Below are 23,795 nucleotides of genomic sequence, written 5' to 3' on the forward strand. Positions count from 1 at the left end.
GCTGATGATAACGTGCGCTAGCTTTGTTTTGCTAAGTGTGTCGGCTAAATGTACAAAGCTAGCGTCAATGGAAACACAGCGTTTGGTGAGAAATAATCATCTTCTGTTTGAATTTGCCTTTTGCCGTCCGAGTCTGCATTCTCGCCATCTCGTACTAAAGCTTTCCAGGAGTCAAAAGCGAGCTAGTCCTCTTTGGAAGCTACGTACTCCTGATGATCCGTTTGGGACCCCTTAACCAGGCCAGAGCGGTTCACTTACGTTCACTTTTCTTCCAAAGAGAACCAGTAGAAACGTGGCTCCAGTTTGACAGGACTTATGATCGAGAATCGAAGATGCTATAAGCTAGATTCTGTGTCAAAAAAGCCAAAAACAAAGGAATACCAAATACAAAGCTATCCTTCCTTAGGTGTAACCATTGAATTACACTGAATATTAACTATATCCAGTCACTAACAGAACAAATAGACAAAATTGATAACTGCTTATGATCATGCTGCTTTATATTGGCCAGACCACATACTAGAATCAAGATCTTTGCTTCTCTTTAGATGTTTTCTCTGCGCGATGTCGATGATTTGACCTTTCTCAATCACTCTGACATATTTTCCATGACCACGGGATTTGTCTTTCCACATGGTTGTTTCAGAAATGAGAAGCCGCTCTCTGCATCAGTCGGGTTTAAATACTGAAGATCATCACCCTCAGCAGTTCTTCAGCAGAAGATGGAGAGGATCTACTGGATTGGCTTAGTTGACTTTTCTTTTGGACAGTGTATGTGTTATTAGTTGTGTCTTCATTCACACTTATTTCATGAAACATGTTCAGTAAATCTCCATCTCTCCAAAAAAAAAATCACATTAATATTGTGTGAATATTATTAATTTTGGGCAGTGACTTTAATCTGATCACTTTTATTTATCATTTACACGCGAAAGTGGCACAGTGGTTAGAGCACTCGCCCAGCTTTTGTCCTTGTGTCCTCAGGCAGGACACTTCACCCACTTGAATGTGGTGTGAGTGGATGATTGATGCTGGTGGGAGGGGTCACTGACGCAGAGTGACAGCCTCACTTCCGTCAGTCGGCCCCAGGGCAGCTGTGGCTACGAGTAAGTCACCACCACCGAGTGTGGAGTGACTGAATAATGACAACTGTGTGGAGCTTTGAGAGGCTTTGACAAGTGTAAGTCATTATTATAATATATTTAAAAACGTTATTAAGACAATATTTCACTTTCTTGGACAGTTAGAATTAAATATTATACGTTCAGTTTATTTGACTTATAACTAAAAAAATACCTTTGTTTGGATTTCTCTGCAGACAAAGACAAAGATCAAATAAGTTCATATTCAAGACAGAAGTGCGGAGCTTAAAAACACACAAACCTGCCATTTATTTTTTGTGATCAAACTTTTTATTCTTGAAGAAAGAAAATAAAAAATGTGTGTGACAACCTGCCCCGGTCTCCTCCACATAATGAGAGCGTTTCATTTCATCTCATTTGTCTTTTACCCTTTTTAGCTTTGCACTTTCACCCCGACCACAGACCGGACACAGACCGGACAGACCGGACCGGTGCTGCCGCGCGCGTGTGGAGCGGGAGGGGAGTGACTTTACCCGTGCGCTCGTCCAATTACACGCGGATCCAGCAGCGGCAGCATCAGCATCAGCAGCAGCGCCACTTCTCCACTTCTCCACCGGCTTCACGCGTCTCCAAACCTTCCCAGACGCACGCACACGCACGCACACGCACCACGCACATCTCGTAGTGGAACGGGAGCGTCACCGCGATAGGACGAGACGATCCACTGCCTCCGCCGCCGCCGCCGCCGCCGCTGCCGCCCATGTGACCCACGTGTGCGCAAAGACAAAGGTAGACGTCCTCCCCGCGCGCCTCTGTCAAACACACGCGTGCTTCTCCGGGATCAGACGCGCGCGCTCCGAGAGGAAAAAAGAAGGTGCTCCTGTTCGCGGATGGTTTTTTGTGACGCTTTTGGACGTGCTGCTGCTGCGTGCGCGCTGTACATCATTCATGAGATTTCTTTGCGAGGGATCGACTTGGGAGAGGAGAAGTCAAAGAAAGCCGCGGAGGAGTTTTGGTTCCGAGAGATTTTCTTTTTTCTTTTTTTCATCATCAACTGTTGCTGTTTGAGATCGGGACGCGCGGCTGTAACGAGCGGCGACGCGTCATGGAACAGATATTACTCACAAATTGGATACGACAACGTTGAAATAGAAGCGCGCATAAAAAAAAAAAAAAAGGTGTTTAATTGCGAACGCCACACTCAAAGGACGCAGTTGTTTTGTGTGTTTTTGAGGCGTTTTGTGACAGTGACCTTGCCTTTTACCCCCCTGTCCCCGTTATTTCCCCCGCACCATGCTCATGATGATGGAGAGCGGCGCGATGATGGGCACCGCGCACTCGGAATTCGACTCTCTCCCGTCGCACTGGCCGCTCGTGGACGAGGTTAACCGGGGTCTGGGTCTGGCCACTGTCAAACTGGAGCCGCCGGACCCGCACCTCCAGCACCCGCACCCGCACACGCACCGCTACGACGACGACTTGACGCCTTCTTCGTGCCGCGCCGAGCGGAAAGGCGGCGCGCCGGCAGACATCAAGCCGCCCATACTCGCGTCTGCGCCGGCCACGACCGCGATCGCTGCGGCGGCGGCGGCAGCAGCGGCGGCGGCGGCGTCGTGCATGGACGTGGCCGGGCAGCTGCGTAAAGCCAAGTCGTCCCGGCGCAACGCGTGGGGGAACCTGTCGTACGCGGACCTGATCACGCGCGCCATCGAGAGCACGCCGGACAAGAGGCTGACGCTGTCCCAGATCTACGACTGGATGGTGCGCTTCGTGCCGTATTTCAAGGATAAAGGGGACAGCAACAGTTCCGCCGGGTGGAAGGTAAGGACGGGATGGGTGGACGTCACGCGTAACGCACAGGTTCGAATCACGCCGGGACACGAGGCGCACGTCCCGGTGAACGTGCCGGTGTGGGATGTGAGAGGATGAGGGGGAATGGAGGAAGAGGAGGAAGAGGAGAAAAGGGTTGTTCCAGGGCTTCAAGTCATCTTTGTTCTGAGAGAGGTTTGTTGTAGTGTGGATGAAGCTGTGACATGGATGATCAGCTCGTCTTACTTTGGTTTACATTACGGTCATATAGTTTGAACACTTGGCCCTGAGTGAAATCATTCCCATTCATCTTTTCCAAAAGTTTATTCTGTATTTCTGTCAGACTTGGCCACATTATGACGTGTGGTTTGAATTAGTAGTCGTTCTGGGCCATTTCCAAGTTGCTCAACTTGAAATGGACTTTGAGTGTCAGAGAGTTCACATCTCTAACAAAAATAAATTGATTTGATTTGACATCAGGAACAGACTGTACCTGATCCAATACAGACAGATAGAAACAAATGGAAAGCTCATTGAGTCAATTAATGATCTTAAAACATGTCTAGAATGCAGATATTTGATGCCTTTTTCGTGGTCGCCACAATATATCTTTGTTGTAGGCAAAATGAAACAAACTTTTGCTTGACATTTGCTACAGGATGACAGCATGGCATGTTTTATGTCACTTGTATTGCTTCTGTGTTTATAATAACTACATAATAATCAGCCTTAATAAAGCATTAATAAAGACTTGATTTTATAATGAACAAGGTAAGGTAAGGTTAAGTATATTTATTAAGTAGTTACAAAGCATGAATCGTTCTTAATAACCCATTTGTTTGTTGTAGTTTAGGTCTTTGTTCATGTTCTAAACCTGGAACTAAACCCAGACCAAACCTGGATAAAACCAGGACCAATTTGAACACAGCTAAAGTTGCCACAAATAGTTGTCTCTAAATTTCAAATCATTTTGCAATTCTTCCTTGCCACATGTTTTTGATTTAAAAGTAAATTACCTTTTATATTGGCTCAATTATTGTTTTAATTGAAGGACAGACTCAATAGAAACCAAATACAATGTTATTTATTCATGCAATAGCACTTGACACATCAATATTACAGATGACACACAACCTAAATATTTACATGGACTATTTTCAAAAATGTATGATGTTTTGCAGGCTTTCATTCCACCACGCTTTTCCATGCTAAATTGCATTAAAGTGAACAAAGCCTATATTTAGATGCAGTCTGCAGCTTCTTCCTACTATCATTTAGCATACTTGTTGGCTCCATAATACAGGCTTTCAGACGTATGGTTCCTGTCAGCGCTGGCTGTGTGAGTGTCTCTGGGGTTCACTGGGTTCAGCTCTTTCACTGCTCCGGAGCGTGAGGAGAGCACAAGCCACACAAAAGAAAGGAAAGAAAAAAGAAAGAAAGAAAGAAATACTCCTCTCTGTCTTTCCACGCTCTGATGCTTTTTCCAAAGTATTCCGACCGGAGCTGCTTGTGGGTCAGGGCAGGGACAGGGCAAGCCTCGGAGATTCCTGACCCCCGCTTCACCCTCTCCTCTTGGCCCTGAGCGTTGGATTAATCATTGAAAAAAGAGAAGAGAAAAAAACGATCTCAAACCACTGTATAACTTTGAACTTGTAATAGTGTTGGTAGCAGGGGCGTAAAAGTGGGGTGGCCAAACCGGGCGTATCCAAGGTGCCCCTTTTTCTGTTCTTTTATCTTGTGTTTGCAAAATTGGCAAGCTTTACACTTTTTATGTTATTAAAAAGATTATTATTTCTGTATAGTGGTGAACTGCGGTTGAAAAGAACAAATATGTAAAAAAACAAACAAAAAAAAACCATTGAGTTGTATTTAGCTTCATTCATGCCTGTTTGATCCATCCTGATTAGTACGTCCTTTCCGTCCAGTATTGTGATGTCATTCTTCTGTTTTTAAATCATCACCAACGTTTGTTTTGAGCATTTCTTCCTCAAATTATGTTCATTACAACTGTGTGTCTTCATCAGCATGTCAGGGCAAGCTAGCTTTGTTTATCTCCCCTGTGTATTTCTCTCTGCAACCAGCAGATAGAGCTCTAACTCAATTCGCCTGACAAAGAAATGGCAGTATTTTCAGGATATACATTATTTCATGTTTTAAAACATGAGATGCTAAAGTAGAGGTACTCCAAAAGCAAACAGTTCACAATCTGTGAACTGTTGAAATAAAAGAAAAGTTGTGCACTCAAAATGTCCCACAGTGCACCCTGAAAAATAGTGTCCAGCGTTGATCATTACAGTGGTCAATATAGACCACAATGCATTGCGAGAGTGAAAAAAACAACAACGGACAACAACAAGTCTTTGACTGAACGAAAGCAGATAGAAGCCTCTCTTCAATAAACCGTTACCCTTTAATGTAGCTAACGTTAGCCGCTTACCTTAATGAGATGTTCAAAGATCACATCACAGGCAAAAAGTAACCCAATACATCTGATGTTTAAAGTGGGTTGAAAATTGTAAACTTTTATCATGAAAGAGAAATACATTTTTATCAGTGTTAAGCCATCTTTTTTTGCGAGACCCTATTCTTTCAAACTGATTAACTATGTCAAATTGGAGGGTCAACTACTCGAAATTGGTTCTTTATTCTACATGGCAATTTCTATCCGACACAACACTTGTATTCCATTAGTGTTTGGATACTTAATGTTTAGCACCTTCTGCAAACTGACCCAATAAAAGGTCCTAACCACCTCTTTCAGTTCTTTCTATGCTATTTCCATCACAAGAAGACTAGCAATGGAAGAACAAAACAAACAACAAGAGTCGGGTGTCAGGGACAACAGATGTAACTCCAGATTATCTCTCAAATTCAAATTAATATGAGGTTAATCTAATAGATGACTGGCTGTAATCCCCTTACTCTTACCACCCATTCTGCTTGTGCTGCTGGATTAGGCTGCTTTGTTTCCCAGCCTCGCAGCGCTCCAGGCTTGAGAAAGTTGAGTTCCCCTGGTGTTCTTGTAAAAGCACTTATTCCAATGTCCAGTGCCAAAACGCTCGCCGCCAGCTTCAATCGAGGCTGTGTCGTAATAAACCGAGCGCATTGACATGATGAGGTAATTGTGTAGCTGCCGTAAAAGCGAACAAGCGGATTTACAGTAGTTTACAACGAAATAAAAGCACGCTAACGTCCGTCGAAATCGATGGTAGCGGAGTCTAGTTTTGGCGATGTGTTCATTGTTGGACACAAATATTTTACATACAATTCAACTGCTTTATGGCTTAACTCTGTACTTTTGCAAAACCTGTAAATGCATATTGTAATTGTGAAAAGTTAGCCAATGCATTGATTGTGAACATAAACGTAAAATGGATTTTCTACAAAAACTGTGCAGAGTTTGCGACAGTTAAGCGCATAGAAACACTAGCCATGGTGAGCAAAAACATATAAAAAATAAACGAATGATCGAATAATCATCCGTCAAAAAATAAAAGGGCATGCACATGTGTGTTGCTGTCAGGGTTTGATTCCATTTGCTGAATGTCTCAACCCTCTCGCTCCCCTTTTCATACTACAACTGTCCTGTCAATAAAGCTTCTCTGTTAATCCTGTAGAGGGCGCACGTACACAGTCTGCTTGGTTTGGCTTGGCAAGAAACTTATACACTTATATTTAGCCGTTTGCTGTATACCTTTTCATCGGCTCAAAAAGTTAATTGATTGTTTAAACTTACCGTAGATATGAAACATTAGAAAAGTTATGAGTTGGCCAACATTTTTTGTTTTTATCATAATTAAACTGGAACGATTGGGCTTGTTGATCTCTGCTACTGCTACAAGACAACATCCGCTTCATGAGTTTATACGTGTTTTTCCCCCTTCCACAATTCACTTACGTGTTACGTGCCTAAATCAAAATCCACCTAAAGTGAGCGTATAAACATTTATGCGAGTTAAGGGTTCCAAATGAGATGTTTCCACCTTCCGTTACTTATGTGCTTCATCAAAATGCGAATTAAAAAGGAGGCGATGGAAACACAGTTAACGACGGCATATTTGATTCGATTGTAGGTTTTGCATTGCAGAATCAGTACATCGCAGCGTAAACAGAATCATTTACATATCAACGTTTGTCCGAGAGCGTTCTCTACAAGCTCGTCCTCAACTGTTTCCAGTTAGCATTATTCTAACCGACGTGTCCCAGCCCCATCGTTAGCTCCCATGTCAGATCGCTTACATCCTCTGTCCCTGTGGAAGGCCTCACCGGGGAGCGCTTGTTTAAAGACGCCACCTGTGTACCGCCGAAAATGTTCCCATGACAACAATGAACACTCATCGTTCCACGTCTTCTGTCACTTCAACTATATTGCAATTAGCAAGTATTCTTATCATAGTAGACGGCCCACAGAGATGAAAGTCCCAAGAAAACGTACACCTTAATTATCCTTAATAAAGCATGAACAAAGACTACATTCAGAATTTATGAAGAAAGATTCAGGCTTAGTAACTACTTAATTAAGTTGTTCATAAACTATTTGTTCACTATCAATTAAGTCTTTGTTCATGCTTCATGCTTCATGCTTATAGGTAATACAAGTGTAGTTATTATAAATTGCAAACTAATATCTATTATAATATATATATATTTTGTCACTTTGTGGGACATTATGCATTGCAATATTGGCAAGTGTCAATTAAGGTTCCCAAATAATGGAAGCTGCTCTCCTTGTGTGTCTGGGTGAGTTTCCTATAGCCATGTTTAGACTGGCCCTGGGCCCCCAGACCGGTTCACTTTAGAGCGCTTTGGATGGGTTCTTTTAATGGCAGACTGTGGCTCCGTGCTCGGGGCCTGGCTCTGGGTCCAGAGGCACAGCTCTGACAGCTGACATCGCCCAAACACAACCAAACAAACAAATCTTCATGAATAAAATCTAAATCATACTGAATTATAGTCATATAGCACTTATACAGCCCTTTTCAGGCTTCTATAGTGGCCACAGCTGCCCTGGGGCAGACTGACAGAAGCAAGGCCGCCATTTTACATCATCAGCCCCCCCGACTCATACAGACACCTGATCCATACTAGGCAATGTGGCGTGACGTGTCTTGCCTAAGGACACAACGACATTTCCTCTAGTGCTTCACCAATTATCATTTCATCCTGAACGTAGTAATGTAAAAACTTTCTTCTATATGATAAGCTTTTTCTGCCTTTATTTAATCTTCTCTGTATGTGATGCATTTGGCATTTGGCTGAAACATTATGCACTGGAAACATAATATTCTCAGTCTTGGTACGATTGCCATGTCGATAAACGTTTGGCTTTTTGACATTGATTTGTTTCCACCTGAGTTTGCGTTCTCTCTCGCCTCCCGCTAAAGCGCTCCAGGAGCCAAACGCGAGCCAGCCCATTTTGGAAGCTCGACCTCCCAGGGTCCCACTTTGGATCGCTAAAGCGGGCCAATGCGGGCCAATGCGGTTCACTTGAGACAGCGGAGACATGCCTTATTAGGTGCTCTGAGTCACCCAAAATTAAACTCTTGGCTGCGAATCCTTTATCGAGGAATGAAAAGCGTGGACGCTGACAGACAATCTACACAATAAACTTGCAGAAGGGTTGTTTGAAATAGACTACTTTTCTCTTTTTATTGACAATCAGACGCTCTCGTTAATACTTTTAATTGTCCACTGCGGCGGTCCCTCTCTACCTACAATACGAGGTGCAAACCAATTCCAATTTGCACCAGACGAATGGGTTCTTTTGGAAGAGAACACTATCTGATGTGCTCGGGCCTCGCAGTCTGTGGGAGTTTAATCAAAGGGCTACCAGGGTCAACAGCACTGCATTAATGTGATTTTTTAAAAAGGGCTCCAACGCATTGCTACTTTTATGAAACAACACAAGCCGCTCACAGATATTTATTAATTATGAAATTTGGCAAGGCTTACGGGCACTGTTCTTTTTAGAAACGAGATGAGAAGTGGTGGAAGTGATAGAAGTTTGAATATGCAGAATTTTAATTAGCAGGCTCTACGGTTTTTAAAAATGTGGCTGCTCCGTTATTATTCCTGTTGCATAGAGCCACGTAACAGTAACTACGGGCCAATGGGGTGAAGTGTCTTGCCGAGCGACACAATGACATCAAACGATTCAAAGCAAGTAACGATCCGCCGAACTTCTTTTCTGTCACCACTTTGACATTTTATGCTTTTCATGGAATTTGTTAGACGCTTTAGCTTAAAACCTCTCCGCCACCAATCAGTGGTATTGATTTTCTTTTTTTGGAATGACCCATACAAGACAGGGAGAAAGTCACTTACTTTCCGATTATGCAAAAGTGTAAGTGGGTGCTTAATGTTTCGGGTGTAATCGCTCTTCTGTCCTGCAGTGTGAGGCGCATTTGGTGTAATTTTAAAGAACTTGAAAAACAAAAGCAGAACAAGAACAGAGAGAGTACAACAGAAAAAAAATTAGACATCCTATAAAATAATAGAAAGATGGGACAAAAATCTGTCCCATCTTGCTAAAAAATTTCTAATTTGATAATTTTCAATTTTAGTCCGAATGTGATTTTTTCAATTTGTTTAATGTCCAATATAATGTCTAATGAAGGATTTTCACATGCGTTATATGATTTTGTGTGTAACTTATACTATCACCGAACCACATTCTCTAAAAATCTGCCACGTAAAAAAAATAAAATAAAAAATCATTAAAAAAACTGTAAATTACTTAATATGTTGAAAGTGTTAGTTTAATGTTACTATCCCATCCTAAATGATATATTTTTTCAAACAAAAGCTTTCACACTTCAGGACATCAAACTGGTGCATGTTTAAAGTTCTTCAGAAATGTTAAGATTTTTCAAACCTAAAAAAATAAAGATGATTATTTGACTTGAGGCACAGAGTTTGTCCTGGAGTCTTTTTAAATGTGTGATTTTTCATGTCACACCACAGGACAAACTTTGGACAACAGCGTTAAACTTTTTTAAAATTTAAAGTAGAGATGAATTTGTAATTTTTGTTCAAAAAAAAGTCATTCATGTTTATGCTTTGTGTTGTTAGTTTTTTTTGTTAACAATAAAGTCATTTGAAGCGATAAAGCAAAAATGGACGTCACACCACTGTCTCTTCCTCTAATCCTAAACCTGCCGTCCTACTAAATTAGACAAATCAAGGCTTAAGAGTAGATGAGGGTGAGGAGAGAGTGCATTTATATGAACGGCTTGAGATAAATGATTGGTTGAGAGGCAAACATGGCTTACACGGCGGCCGAGGTAGGAACGGAAAAGACACTCTTCCGCATAATTAGTCTTTTTTAGTGAACTTTTGTGTGGACAAAAAGCATTTCTAAAAATACACTTGTTGACAGAGAAAAGTTAATAAGCTGATATGTATCTAAGTGGTACAATTAAAGTGGTGGAACGGTCCGCGCGCTCCTCTCTGCAATGGAGACGTATTAGGAGTCGCATTAATCTCAATCAAATCGCCATTTCATTCAGCTCAACAGCTCACTCCAATCTTATCGCTTTGGGCTTTTTCAAATTGGATTTTAAGGCAGGGGCTTAATTCGCCGGTCTTGTTTGTGCTCTGCCCAAAGATGCCCGGCGACTGCCCTTCCCAGCTTTGGATAAGGCTCCTGATTGGACAGTGCAGCAGGAATATGATTGGTTGTGGAGTGAAAGCAAAACAAGCTGATTTGGTGAAAACAACACGGCTGAATAATGACACAAAGGAAGTGTCACGATCGGTGCAACAACATGTTTTGGTGGAATTCAAGTATCTTTTTAGTCGTGTTGGTTAAAGAAGTGTTTGTGAACTTTACTGTAAGCTGATTGGTTGGTGAGAAAAATGTATTACGTATGTGACTGGATGTTTTGGGACTCTGAACTTGTCTCCATTTCATTACTTTGCCTGGAATGTTCTACGATATGGCATCTATCGTCATGGAAACAAGCAGGTGACAGCAACAGGGCAAGTTACAGGTCAAATCAGTTAAAAAAAAATATTTTTTAAGGTTTTTTAGGTAATAAAATCATGAGATAAAGGGAAGACAGATACGTTTAATGCGACACTGTGGAATATTCTAGGTAAACCAATAATATATATTTAAATTGTGCTGTCAATTGCAAAAAATTACATAATTTTTTTTAATTTTTTTTTATTGATTATTAAAATATGATAAATTACAGTGCTCACTTAATTTTAGGTAATTTCTTAAACATAACGGTTATATAATATTGTCAGGTATAAACATCTTCATTTTAGCTCTCACAGAATTATTTTTTTTATTTTGTATTCAAGAAAACACAGTTCAAATGTGCAGACAATACATTTTCAAATAAAAATTAGAAAATGCACATTTGGGAAAAGTAAGGCACCCAAGGGAATAAATAAATAAAGTAAATAAAAAAAGTAAATTTCCAACTTTAGTCCATATGTCAGTTGTAGTGTCAGTCCTGAGCTTGATCGTTAGTGCTGTTTATGTCATCCATTTCTTTATGATGGCCTTTTTCCCAGATGCCAAAAGTATTTTCCAAAGGTATCCACGTATTTTGTCCATGGCAGGAGTTTTGAGGCCCAAAAACACAGTTCTGAAACTGAATGAGATGGTGGTGTCAAAAACAGTCAGCTGTGCCTTTTGAATTTCTGTCTAATATGTTTGTGTAACACTCCCAAAACACATGATAACAGTCAACTTCCTGGCAACCACAATCTCTCCAACATCCAGCCCCTCCCCATGAATAATGTGCACTTTGACATAGTGTTATAAAATTCTCCTTCTTTTTCATTTTGATATTATTCTGTCTAATCTTGTTTTTCAGCTTCATGCTAAAACATACCAGTGACAGTTCTTTATGTGTTCTTGTACAGTAAGCCTCTTAGACTGGAGTGGGCAATGTGTACAAAGCGTCTTGCGCAGGTACACAACAGTACGCCGGTTGGGAAAACACTCTCACACTTGTTTGCCAGCTTTTTGTTCATTATAATGTCATTTTAGCCTTTCAAACACAGTCAACAGCCTCAATCTCCTGATGTACTATGAAACAAACTCCATCCCCTGCATTCCTTACTGGCTGCGATTAAAGACTGGAGTTGTGGGGGGAGGAGAAGAGGCTGTACATGGGTTTGGATGGGCCAGTGTGGGAGGCAAATGAGATCCAGTCGGTCTATTAAAAGCATTCTTTAAGAGTGCTTGTGTAATCCTGTCTGAAAGCCCCATTCAGCCACGGACCTCTTTGTCTTCATCAGAACCAACCAGTGGCCCCGGAGCCCCCATAAACACACACATTTACACTTGTATAATAGTCCGTGCATGCAGGGGCCACTCAATTGTTCGGGTGTCAAGAGCTAAGTTGATAGATTTGTTCCCCCCACCTCTCTTGATTCAATTTAAATTTCTTTTTTTTGGTGAGAATTGGGACTCAACATGGCGTAAAAGTGTCAATCTGAGAACTTTACAATATACAGTATGTCACTTTTATGGTAAATGCCTGAAAAAGTTTCACAGTACGGCATTAAACCTATCCATCTCCAGGTGGCGCCATCAGATCATGTTACGGTTCAGTTCTGTGGAAAGGCGACCCCACTCACAGTAAGATTTCTTTATTGTTTTTAGCAATAAAAACACCTGTAATCAAATAAAAGAGTGATAGAGACAAGCAGGTAATTAAATCTACATAACGCACCTTTAAATATGACCTGAAAGCTTGATTTCCAACGTCAAACACCTCAAGAGCATCAATTTACCCACTTTTAGAGATTCAGTTACACACAGAGGCGCCACTCATTTGTTTGTGTCAACTGTTTTTTCTTCTTCTTCACACATCACATTGTCTTTCGCAGTGTCACACCTTATTGATTGCAGCTCGGCACGAATCAGATTTACAAGTGTCGAGAGGAACCTTTAGATCGCCTGATACGCCGATAGCGCCTCATTTGCCAGCGCTCGTCAGGTACGGCGCATGATCAGAACCTGGCTTGAATTGTAATCAAGTGCATTATTTCGACGTATGCTTCCAATATGGTTCGTGCGGCGGAGCATTTTTCTCGTGCGTTTTTATTGTTACTCTGAAAAGATTAAGAACGGGAGAGGCTTTGGCAGCACTGTGCAAAACGCTTTGGAAAACAATGTAGGCATTATTAGCAACAGCTGTTTCCAGTCTTGGATTCAGCTGGCATGTTATTGGTTATGCCTGTTGAATTAAAAATGGCGTGTGATACGTTAGACAAAAGATGAGAATGGCTTGAAGCGTTGCCATTGTGTCCTCTGGCAAAACATTTTATCTGGCTTGTGTATGGAAATGTGTTGCTTCATTTTCCTGTTAGTAAACCAAGAATGTGATTTGATTATACTTAACTTGGCTTTTATTCCCTCAAAGAGTACACAAGCAGGACTTTGTGACAAAATGAGACTGCTGTACGTTGTCTGCAGCTAATAATAAAGTTTTATTATTAGTACTTGTTATTAGAGCCAAAAGCAGGGCTATGATTGGCTGTGTTTGGGTGGTCCATCCCAGTTTCACTTCACTGTCACTGTCACTGATGCGTTTACATAGCAAACCATTAGGTCATGCAAACCATTCATTTCCTTTATAACATTTTGATAACATCGTAGCTAATAACATTTTGGTTGGTCAGTTTTCGTTTTTTTTTCTGGACACCCACTAACGAATTGATAACCAAATTTCACAGTTTGACTTTATAATTATGAAGCCGCTCTGCTATCGCAAACCACAAAAGCCACAATGCAATATGACTTTGTTCAGTAATTTTATTTTCAATTGTCATATCAACCAATTATAAGTTAGTCAAGTGTGAACAGCGTCAACGCAATAATGAAATGTGGTAATCAAATGTTACACCAAATTGTTCCAGGGCAGCAGCATCCATGGCGGTCCACTGTGGGCTGTTGAGTGGTGAATAGTTATTATTATTATGATTCATTCTTATTTTAACAGAAGAGCTCACATAATTCTACTCTACAAACTACAAAAGTAAAAGTCCAGGACTGAAGAGTAAAGTATGCCTGTTTATGGTTCATAATGACATCTCGCCTCGAGGTTTTGAGTGCAAAAATATATGATAAAAATGACTATATACATTGTGAGTTGTTGATTCAGTGGCTTTTGATGACAATCAGCCAGATTATTCATAATTATTTATCACGTTAATACTTATACTTTTTTAATACTTAATATTTCACCAAATCTTGATCTTTAGCTTTACTACTACTAAAAGGAGCTGTACTTTCATGTATTGAAGTAAAATCTGTTTGCTTCAGTACAGATATTTTGAAAAAGCAGTTCTTAGGGTCAAAATGAGACCGCTGTGTGCTGTCTGCGTCTAAATATAGATCATTTTATTCTGAATGTTGTGAAAAACACGTATAAACTCATTGCCATGAATAATTATGATGCTCAGAGTGCAATATATTTGGACCTCTCCAAACAAATGATCTAGTTCGGCTTTTCACGTTTTTAAAACAGGAGAAAAATCTGTTACAGCTCCTTTAAAGTCAAATGAAGGTTCTCCCATTTGACTAATGACGACTTAGTCTAGTTGGATAGCACCTGCGGTAAATATGTATCATAGCTTTAGATCTGTGAAATTTGTGAAGAAATTTAAAAAACAAGAGTTAAAAAATACAGGAAGTAGTGCTGAGTTCTAAAACTGGAATCCCTCTGTGATGTCATCAGTGCGCGACGTGCCATTGAGACAGTTTACACTTAACTGATACACCTTTCTGACAGTTTAAATGATCATTCAACAAAATAAAGGTGTTATATGGGTTTATTGTTTGTCAAATCATAACTAACGTGTCATTTATATATATTTTGGTTCAGTTGTGGAATTATCTCTACCTCTGTCATATTTACTGCTCATGTCCAACCAGGATGTACAACTATAAACTTTTCAAAATGGTCAAACTGGGGACAAATAGACAAACTGTTATGTGATGTTAAGTAAGTAAGTAAGTAAGACATTTTATTTGTATAGCACCTTTCACAGACAGAAGTCACAAAGTGCTTCACAAAAACACAGAATAAAACACAAAAAACCTACAGTGAGCAATACATATACAACAATATACAGTCAAATCTGTCCCTAAAGCAAATGCGATTAAAAGGCTCGACTAAATAAAAAGGTTTTGAGCTGACCCTTAAAAAAGCAACAACAGAGTCCAGTGACTGCAGGGAGAGCGGAACGTTAATATAATTGTGTGAAATGTGTCGTCCAACCCGTCATATAGACTTCGAGCACCACTGCTGTGCTCCCAGCCCGAGCGTTACCTAAACCTCCTCGCTGAGTTGCGCTTTCACGACTGACTACACAGCATTTGCGGGGTAATTGCGGTCAAGTGTTGTGTCCGTGTTTGTTGTTGCGTCTGAGGTGAAGAGAGTGGAGTTCCGTAGGAGGACACGGAGCTGTGGCAGGCACACGCACACGCACACGCACACACATACACCCGCACACGCACACTCACACGCACAGGCAGGCCGCTGTGCTGGGGCTGTGCGTGGGACGGATGTGCGCTACAGAGCCAGTCCACAGTCCAGCCGGCAGGTAGGAGCGCACTGGCACCACACGAGCGTCGCGCAAAACATGTGAAAGCCACCATTTGGTTACATAAAGCTGCTTTGTTTTGGAGAGACTTGCAGCAGTTGGAGTTATACTGTATTTTACACTATGGGATATTAAGAAAAAGCAAAAATTAAGCAGATTATAAAATATTAGCAATCACTGTACATCAGATTTAAATACTACAAATAAGCAACAATTTTGGATTTCCTGGGTAGTCCTCTCCTGGTGTTTGAGTTTCACAAAAAGTATAATTTATCTGAAAGTAATGTATCTGATCAAATGAAACACTATTGTAAATCCACTAAAAATCTGGATTTTGCCTTCATCAAAAATGTTCTGTGTCTGTTATAAGTCTTATTAAATAAAAAAATTGCACTAAAATGCTAAAAAAATCCAATCGTAAATGTTTTTACACCAGGCTCTGATATCACTCACATGTATTTGAGTGGTTTTAATTTGACAAACCACATGTATTTTTCATACTTTGGGATTTTTTAAGGTTAATCCCAGTTTTGCCATTGAAATCACATTATGTTCAATTTACTTTTGCCTTAATTCTGAATTTTAGAATGATTTTTAAAAATAGTTGGTACTGGTACTTTTTCTAATTTCATTAATTTACCATTAACTGCGTACCATTTTTACCCTGTACAATTTATACCTGGGGGCTCTTCTCACGTGTGTTTTTTTTAATGAACTGAAAATTGACTTTCTTTAGTTCTGGATTGGAAAAAAACGTTGTCAAAGCTTTTTTATTCTTTATAAAATGAACTTAATGTACTTGGTGTCGCAGATATTTAAGACAACTGAGGGCATTTGAACACTTGGATTATTGTGCTGTCTTCTGCTGGGAATGGATTTGGATGTGAAAATGAACGGTGTATTTTAGCCGTATACTGTAAATACGTATACTCCATTTGCTTCGTCTAATTATCTGATCAAATCTTATGTGAAATGCCTTTGGAAAACGCCGTGACCAGCGTGCTATGTAAAGCCTCGGGCCTGTTAATTAGATGATGTACGTTGAAACGAGTTCATTCTCAGTCTGTTCAACTTTTCTAATATGACACATGCTCTAATTAGGATTGGAAATTCATAAGTTAGAAATGCAACACATTTTCTCTTTCATAATCAGAGTTACAGCTTAGAAATGGATCTGTGTTCAATATTTGATCTCTGGTTTAAAACATTGTGCTACAGGGATAACCAAAGCAACTGTGCAGGGCTTTACTTAAAAAAAATAAAAAATGTTAAAGTGAATACATCTTTTTTTTTTCGAGGCAAGTGAAAACCCGTAATTTTCATCAGAACCAAGCATTTTGAGGAGAAAATTAGAGAAAAATGCTCTATTGTCAAACTTTTTTTCAGTGTTGTTTTGCTTAGTTCTAAATTTGGGTGAAAAAGAAAACAACATCAATATAATCATAATGTCTTTAGGATCATAGTATGAGGTTTGAAGATGAGCCTCTTCTTTTTTTATTGCAGCTTTTTTCGCCTTACAAACAACGAGGAGCCATGTCAATTTTCACAATATTTGCAGCAGTACATGCAAGAAGAAATAAACTTGTTTTACTTTCTTACCGTAGTTTCTGCACTCTAAGGCGCACTGGATTATAAGGCGCACTGTCAATGAATGGTCTCTTTTTGATAATTTTTCATATACAAGGCGCATACGTGTTACGTGTACCACACAAAATCGCTTTGAAGTCTGTAAGCGCAACCAGAATGAATCCATATATAAAGCGCACTGGATTATAAGGTGCACTGTCGTTTTTTTCGAGAAAATGAAAGGTTTTTAAGTGCGCCTTATGGTGCGGAAAATACGGTACTACTTCTTTGGGTCACAGGAGAATAACCGTGTTTGCGTTCAGGTAGGTTTTCGTCTGTCCTCCTCCTTCTCTCCAAACTCTGATCCAATATCTCAGTTTTCCTTGTTTAAAATACCAAATATCTGCTCTTAAGCGTGCTCAAAAGCACATTAAAGTGTTAATGTGACTGTAAATGGTGCCGGTTGTCTTTGGCACTGTTTGGCTGCCATGTTTCCCTCAGTCAGCCCTAGGGAAATACGTACTGCTAACGCTATCCACGGCGCTTTCTCCTTTTGTGGCTCTCACTTTGAATTCTGGACAAATATGACATATTTTCATTCTTTAACTGCTCATTTTTTTACTTTTTTCTTATTCTGTCTAGACAATATACTCAATATTCAACTTTTCGCCTATCTCTGACAACAATTGTGATATCATCCATCTTCCAACATATCTCCAATCTCTAGTCAAAGTTGCAAAATATCGATTCAGACAACCAAATCTCACAACGCTGCTTGCTCCAAGGGTATTATATGTCTGGAACGTAGACATCGCTCTAGGTTAATCACGTTTAAGCTGGCTGAACTGATCCACTGTATTAAAAGTGTTAACCAAGAACTCATGCTTTTCTGTATCGCTCCAAAGATACACAGGCTAATCTAGCAACTTAACTCCATTTCCTCTTGTCTGCGTCCTTAATTACCGCAGCAAAGTGGATCTCCCCTTCTCGCGTGTCTCTAATCCGTCTGTAGAGCTTTCACAATGGGCCCGTCGTCAAGTGTTCGCCCACATTCGCTCGCCGTTACCTCGCACTGGGACAAGGTGAGCCGCTCTGCCGAGATAGAGAACGAAAGGGCAAGGTCACGAGGCATTTCACCCTACAAGGTCTGATTTGTCCTGCCAGAAAAAAACACCTGTACCAGCGTTGGCCCCCATGTCGTCGCAAGCGTTGATAGCAGCCTTGACGCTGTGATTCTCTGGAATTTATGGGAAATGGAAGAGCAGGTTTTACTGAAGGGGTAGCACAAAAACAGGCTTTGTTATAAGTCCTTAAAGTGACTTGAACGAATTAAGTAGGTCAAGATCCGCCATGTCAGCCGCGACGCAAGTTATACCTAGCAGCTCATATTTGTTGGCCTTGAAGCTTGAGACTTTTCCCTCTTGTTTCACAGACATGAGTCAAATGGAAGAATCTTTCTTTTGTTCTGTCTTTCAATAAGTCAGCTGCACCAAGGAAAGAAACAGTCACATGGTGTAGGTCGTTAGGAGGGTTCCAAAAGTCGTATGGCGTTGAAAGTCACATGGAAGTTGTCAATAATCTCAAAATGTACTCAAGTAGCAAAACGGCCATAAAATACTGTCAAATAATCCAAAAATGCATGTCTGAATAGTGCGTGATAAGCATAATTCCTAACGTATTGACTACTTCTATTGAAAACATGTATTTGGAGTTATATCTTTATTAGCTGAAAATGACTTTGAAGCTATTGCGCAGAGATGCTGAGAGTAAATAACATCTAAAACTCTGAACGCTTTGATTTTTCTTTTGATCATTTGTGGATTTCATTCAGTTGTATTTGAGCTACAACCATATCATTTTACCTGTCGATTTCCACTTCGATTTCCTTAATTACCTGCAGTAATGTGGAACTCGCGTGTCTCTCATCACAATGGGCCCGTCGTCAAATGTTCGCCCACATTCGCTCGCCGTCGCTGCGCACCAGGACAAGGTGAGCCGCTCTGCCGAGATAGAAAACGAAAGGGCAAGGGCACGAGGCATTTCACCCAACGCGGTATTATTTGTCCTGCCAGTAAAAACCTTTTTGAATCGAATTCCAAATTGAGTGGGAGTGGGAGAGAAGAAGCGTTGGCCCCCATGTCGTCGCGAGCATTGATAGCAGTCTTAACGCTGTGATTCTCCGCGCTGGCCGACGCCGAGGGGTGGAATTGCTCGGAAATGGCGGAACAGGCTTTACCGAAGGAGTTCCCTGCGCCGTGCCAGCCCGGGTTTCTGGCATCGACTCAACCAAAAAGCCTCGCGCGCCGCTACACAGTTATTGTTATTATCACAAAGGCCCAGCAGAAGGAGAAGACAGCACTCGAGTTGGCGGCGGCAGGCTTTAGCGCAGGGTTAACCGGGGACGGCAAATGGGACGACGTAATTGGGAAAGCAAAGAGGGGTGTGCTTGTTGAGACCGCGGTAAAAAAAAAGAAAAAAGCATTTGATGTTGAATGGTTGGGGGGGGGGGGAAAGGAAAGAAAAACAGTTGAAGAGAGTTGTGGAGGTTCTGAATGAGAGACAGATTTTGATCCGGTGGAGAGGATCAGTGGAAGCCTCAGCAGTTGAGTTACAAAAAGCTGGTGAATCGAAAGTGGGCAGACGTGGCTTCAATGAGGAGACGGGATGTAAACAAGCGAAGGCAGTGGAGGCGTTGGGGCTTTTTATTTGTTAAGTAAATACGCTTCGAAACTTGAATTGGCAATATTACTTAAATGTGCTGAGATTTTGTGAGGCGCATCTGGTGAACTCTGAAACATATCGCAAAATAGAGTCCCACCCCCACACACAAGGTTTTGTAAAAAATGAAGGTTAAGATTTGAATCCTGTAGAAAGGATTAGTCTTGTCAGTTGACTTCTAAAACGGTTCTGAATTCTTGGTATATTATCATAAAAAAGTGCATTTTAAGTATGAACTTCCAAAATGTTATCACCTAAATGTGAATCTGTGAAACAAAGTAGTGGATAGGGACAAGATGATAACGATATGATGTTACAATAACTGGGAAGCTTGTAGAGATCAGGAGAATGGCAGAGGCAGTGGAGTTTCTAAATGAAATGTAATATATATTTTCACAATAATAGCTATGTTCACTTGAAAGAAGCCTATAGATATAGCACGGCAAGTGGGCAGCCATGGCTTCCGTGTGGTGCCTGTATGTAAACACGGGATGCTCGGCCAGTGGAGGCGGGGTGTGTCTACATGACTCACGCGGTCTGGAATAGAACATAATATTCTCAGCACTTCAATCAGACGAATAAATCAGATGCAATAATGTGGAAATTCCAGCTTCACTTTAGACTCTTGGCGGCACACGAGACATTAGAGAAGTACTCTGGTTACTTTAGTAACAATACAAGCAACGATTCAAAGTATTACAGGTTAAATTCTACTTTTAAGGAGCATTATGTCACTTTTTTGGTTAATAGTTTTGATAGAGTGGATGTTTTTTCTTTGCTTGGAATGTTCCACAGTATTCTATTACTGACAATAAAAACATGTCTATCTCCATGAAAACAAGCGGGTGACATGAACTTATGTACTGTAAACTTTATATTAACTACACATGAATACGTCTCTCTCTCCTTCTCTCTTTTTCTTCTCCTTTTTTATAGTACAGCGTAAAACACATACTTTGAAGAAGTACAACTACAGTAGGTGGCAATAAATGCGTCTTTTCAGTTGGCTGCCAACAACAACAATGAACAAAGACTTAATTCATGATGAACAAATTGTTTATTAAGAATAATTCAGACTTGGTATTAAAAATCAAGTAGTTACTAAGCCTGAATTAGTCTTAATAAACTGTTTGCTCATTATTAATTACAGTTTTGTTCATACTTTATTCAGGCGATTAAAAGTGTAGTTATTATTAAGTGTTACCATCTATTTTTAGCAATAAAAACACCAACATTTGAATAAATGAAAGATAAATAAGTTTAATGGCATACGATGAAATGTTCAAGGGAAAGCAATAACATCTCCATGGAGACAAGCACCCACCACCAGAAAAGTAAGTGCACTTTTAAGTGCTCTAAGTACTCATTTTTATTGTGGAGTTACCAAAATGTGTACAATTATATAAGTACGATTATTCACAAATTTGCCATTTAAATATTATATCCTTGCGTCCACAATTAACACACGTTTTTTTTGGCACAGTTTGTTTTGGAGTTTTTGGGAATAGCGTCTGCTTAGCATACACTCTTGTCCCTCCGTGCTGTCTGTGGGACCTCAGGCCATCAAAGTGTTTTCTGGACACACCACCAGAATGTTCCGTGCTCAGTGGCAGACAGTGACTAAACAACAAGGCGTCACCAGGCTTTGCAAAGTGTTAACACGTCCTGGTCCAGCCGCGGCACTGAGTCCACCTCAGCCATCTTTATGTTACATGAATCATCACCCGCTAATCAGAAAAAAAGTTGTCACATTTTACAAGGCAGAAATATTCAATCTTTATTTAGTATTTATTGCAGTGCTGTCCATGTATCTTTTGAAGCTATGAAGAGGCTTTTTGCAGGTGTTTTGAGGCACTTTAGTGTAGGTATATCATATTATGCGATGTGTCTCTCTAAAGAATGTGTGACATGTTCCCACTGCTGATGCTAAAGGTCAGTCAGGGCCGATCCTAGGCCACTATTTCCAGCACCTCTAAAATCAAGAGGTCTTTTTATTTGACCATTTCCTGAGTGTGGGAGGAGGTCAAACTGCTGTGTCTGCGCTCAAACGCCCTGTGGTTTGTTGTACTGTACGCGGTCAGCAGCTTAGACATTTTAATAAGTTGAGATTTCTCTCTCTTTGGCGACACGTCCCCCCTCCTCCCCCATCGGTGCGCACTGTCAGCCAATAGTAACTCGACTCTCCCTCTGATTGGTCAGATTCACGTGTGAACACAAGCACAGAGGAAGTAACCCTAATGTTAACAACCTCTACAAGGCTGACCTTTATTTAAGCAGGAAAGTCCCACTGAGATCTCTTTATCAGGACAGTCCTGGCTCCAGAGGGGAGGGGTCTATGGTACATGCAGTTTTTAATTTGGACATTACAGTGTTAGTGTAATAACGTTTTACATTTCGACTGTATTCACATTGAAGGAAAAGTATTTTATAATTCTCAACTGAAGGATTTCTTTTTACCACATTAATTCTGCTTTTAACGCTGGTCCATGCATAAAGCTGTTGTTGCCTCAGTTTACCTCTCAAAGTTTTGACAGTTTCTGACATTATATTTCAATTTAAATATCAGGTCATCTTCTGTTGCTTCTTCTGTTCATCTGGTGCAAGAAAGTGACCGAACTGCTTCTTGGATGAGTTGCAACATGTATATTTCAAAAGAAAACAAATACAACTTGAAAAACATGCTTTCTTACCTTGAGCAGACTCGCCTCTCAAATCTGACCTGTAACTTGGCCTGGTGCTTGTCTACACATTCTACAAGCAGGTGCCAGAATCTCTACCAGAAAAGTTACACAGTTCACATCGGAATGTAATTAAATGTTAGTTTGAAATACTTGAATACAGACACTTAAGCAACATTTTGGTTTGACACTTTCATCGCATTTACTAAACACAAAAGCCACAAACAGATTTAAGTCGCCGTGGAAAACAAAATCGTCTGAAGCTCCTGTAACGCAGCTAAATGTTAATGTGATTAATGACATAGCGGCTTCACGACTCTTTCTCATTATTCACTGCAACTATTTGAATAAATCATCACCCCTTCTGCACCACTTACACCAGGATTTTGACGCTGTGCGAACTTCACGTCATTTCTTTTCTCCACCGCAAAATCTTTCTTTTTTCAGTTTGTGTAGTTTTCTGCCCGAGCTGAAATGAAAGCGCGTGTTTGTGTTGCGCCGCTCGGCCTGATGGGAGTTGAAGTCCTGGGGGTGCAGCTCTAGTTAATAATTCAGATGTGGCTCATTATCAAGCGCGCGCTGATGTCGCTCTGATTCCACCTTAATTGCAGGATGCGCCTGTCGGACTCTGCCTCTCTCTTTTGTCGTGCGATGAGAAGTGCAGTGGGTTTGTAGATGAAATATAGTAAATCATAATGCAGCTGAACAAGTTAGCAAAGTGTAGTGGGTTTGTGACGCTTGAATTTGTCCAAAAATGTCAGGTTTTTACTAGTTTCCTGATGGAATATTGCTCATTGTTTGGGCTGCGGTGATTGAACAACATTGTTAATTGTTAATCATTATCTTGACTGTATACACTCTAAAACTTATGTGAAAAGATGACCTTTAATACCAAAGAATAAAATAAATCAGATTCTATCAATAATAAACCAACTTCAATGTACAAATTTCCCTACAGGGACAATGAAATGTAGCTTAACCTTCACTTTTTACATAAATATTCTCCATCTAGAAGCCTTCAGTCGTCATATTTCAACCTTTAGTTGTTAATGTGTTTAAAAGCACAGGGGCGTACACTTCTGGCCACATAAAATAATCATCGCGGACTAGTCATCTACTTAAAGAAGAGTTATTTGCAGGGCTTAGTTGAACTGTAAAGACGTAGTTGCATTACAAACTAAGGGTCCATATGCTGAAGTGTTTGTCGTAGTGTAACAGACGGATTCATGAAGGATCATTTAAGAGTCTTGTGAAGAGCAGTATGAATCTAAACTTGTTCTTGTATTAGTGATGCACAATATATTGCAATGTTGGCTATCACAATAATTAAATCTATTAAAATAACTTCAAGATTCTCCATTTGATTTAA

The 23,795-nt window shown here is 40.4% G+C and overlaps 1 protein-coding gene across 1 annotated transcript in view; it reads left to right on the top strand.

Moving 5' to 3' along the window:
* Positions 1–1,750: 1,750 nt before the first annotated feature.
* foxo6b (forkhead box O6 b) overlaps positions 1,751–23,795 on the top strand; it is a 72,997-nt gene continuing 50,952 nt past the window's right edge. The window contains exon 1 of the mRNA XM_072447365.1: positions 1,751–2,903. Within this exon, the coding sequence (XP_072303466.1) occupies positions 2,376–2,903 (528 nt within the window). The 5' untranslated portion in view covers positions 1,751–2,375. The remainder of the gene's footprint in view (positions 2,904–23,795) is intronic.

The sequence above is a fragment of the Eucyclogobius newberryi genome, unplaced genomic scaffold, assembly GCF_026437365.1.
Source record: "Eucyclogobius newberryi isolate DKJ021-1_F unplaced genomic scaffold, fEucNew1.0.hap1 SCAF_16, whole genome shotgun sequence".
NCBI classification, from domain to species: Eukaryota; Metazoa; Chordata; class Actinopteri; order Gobiiformes; family Gobiidae; genus Eucyclogobius; species Eucyclogobius newberryi.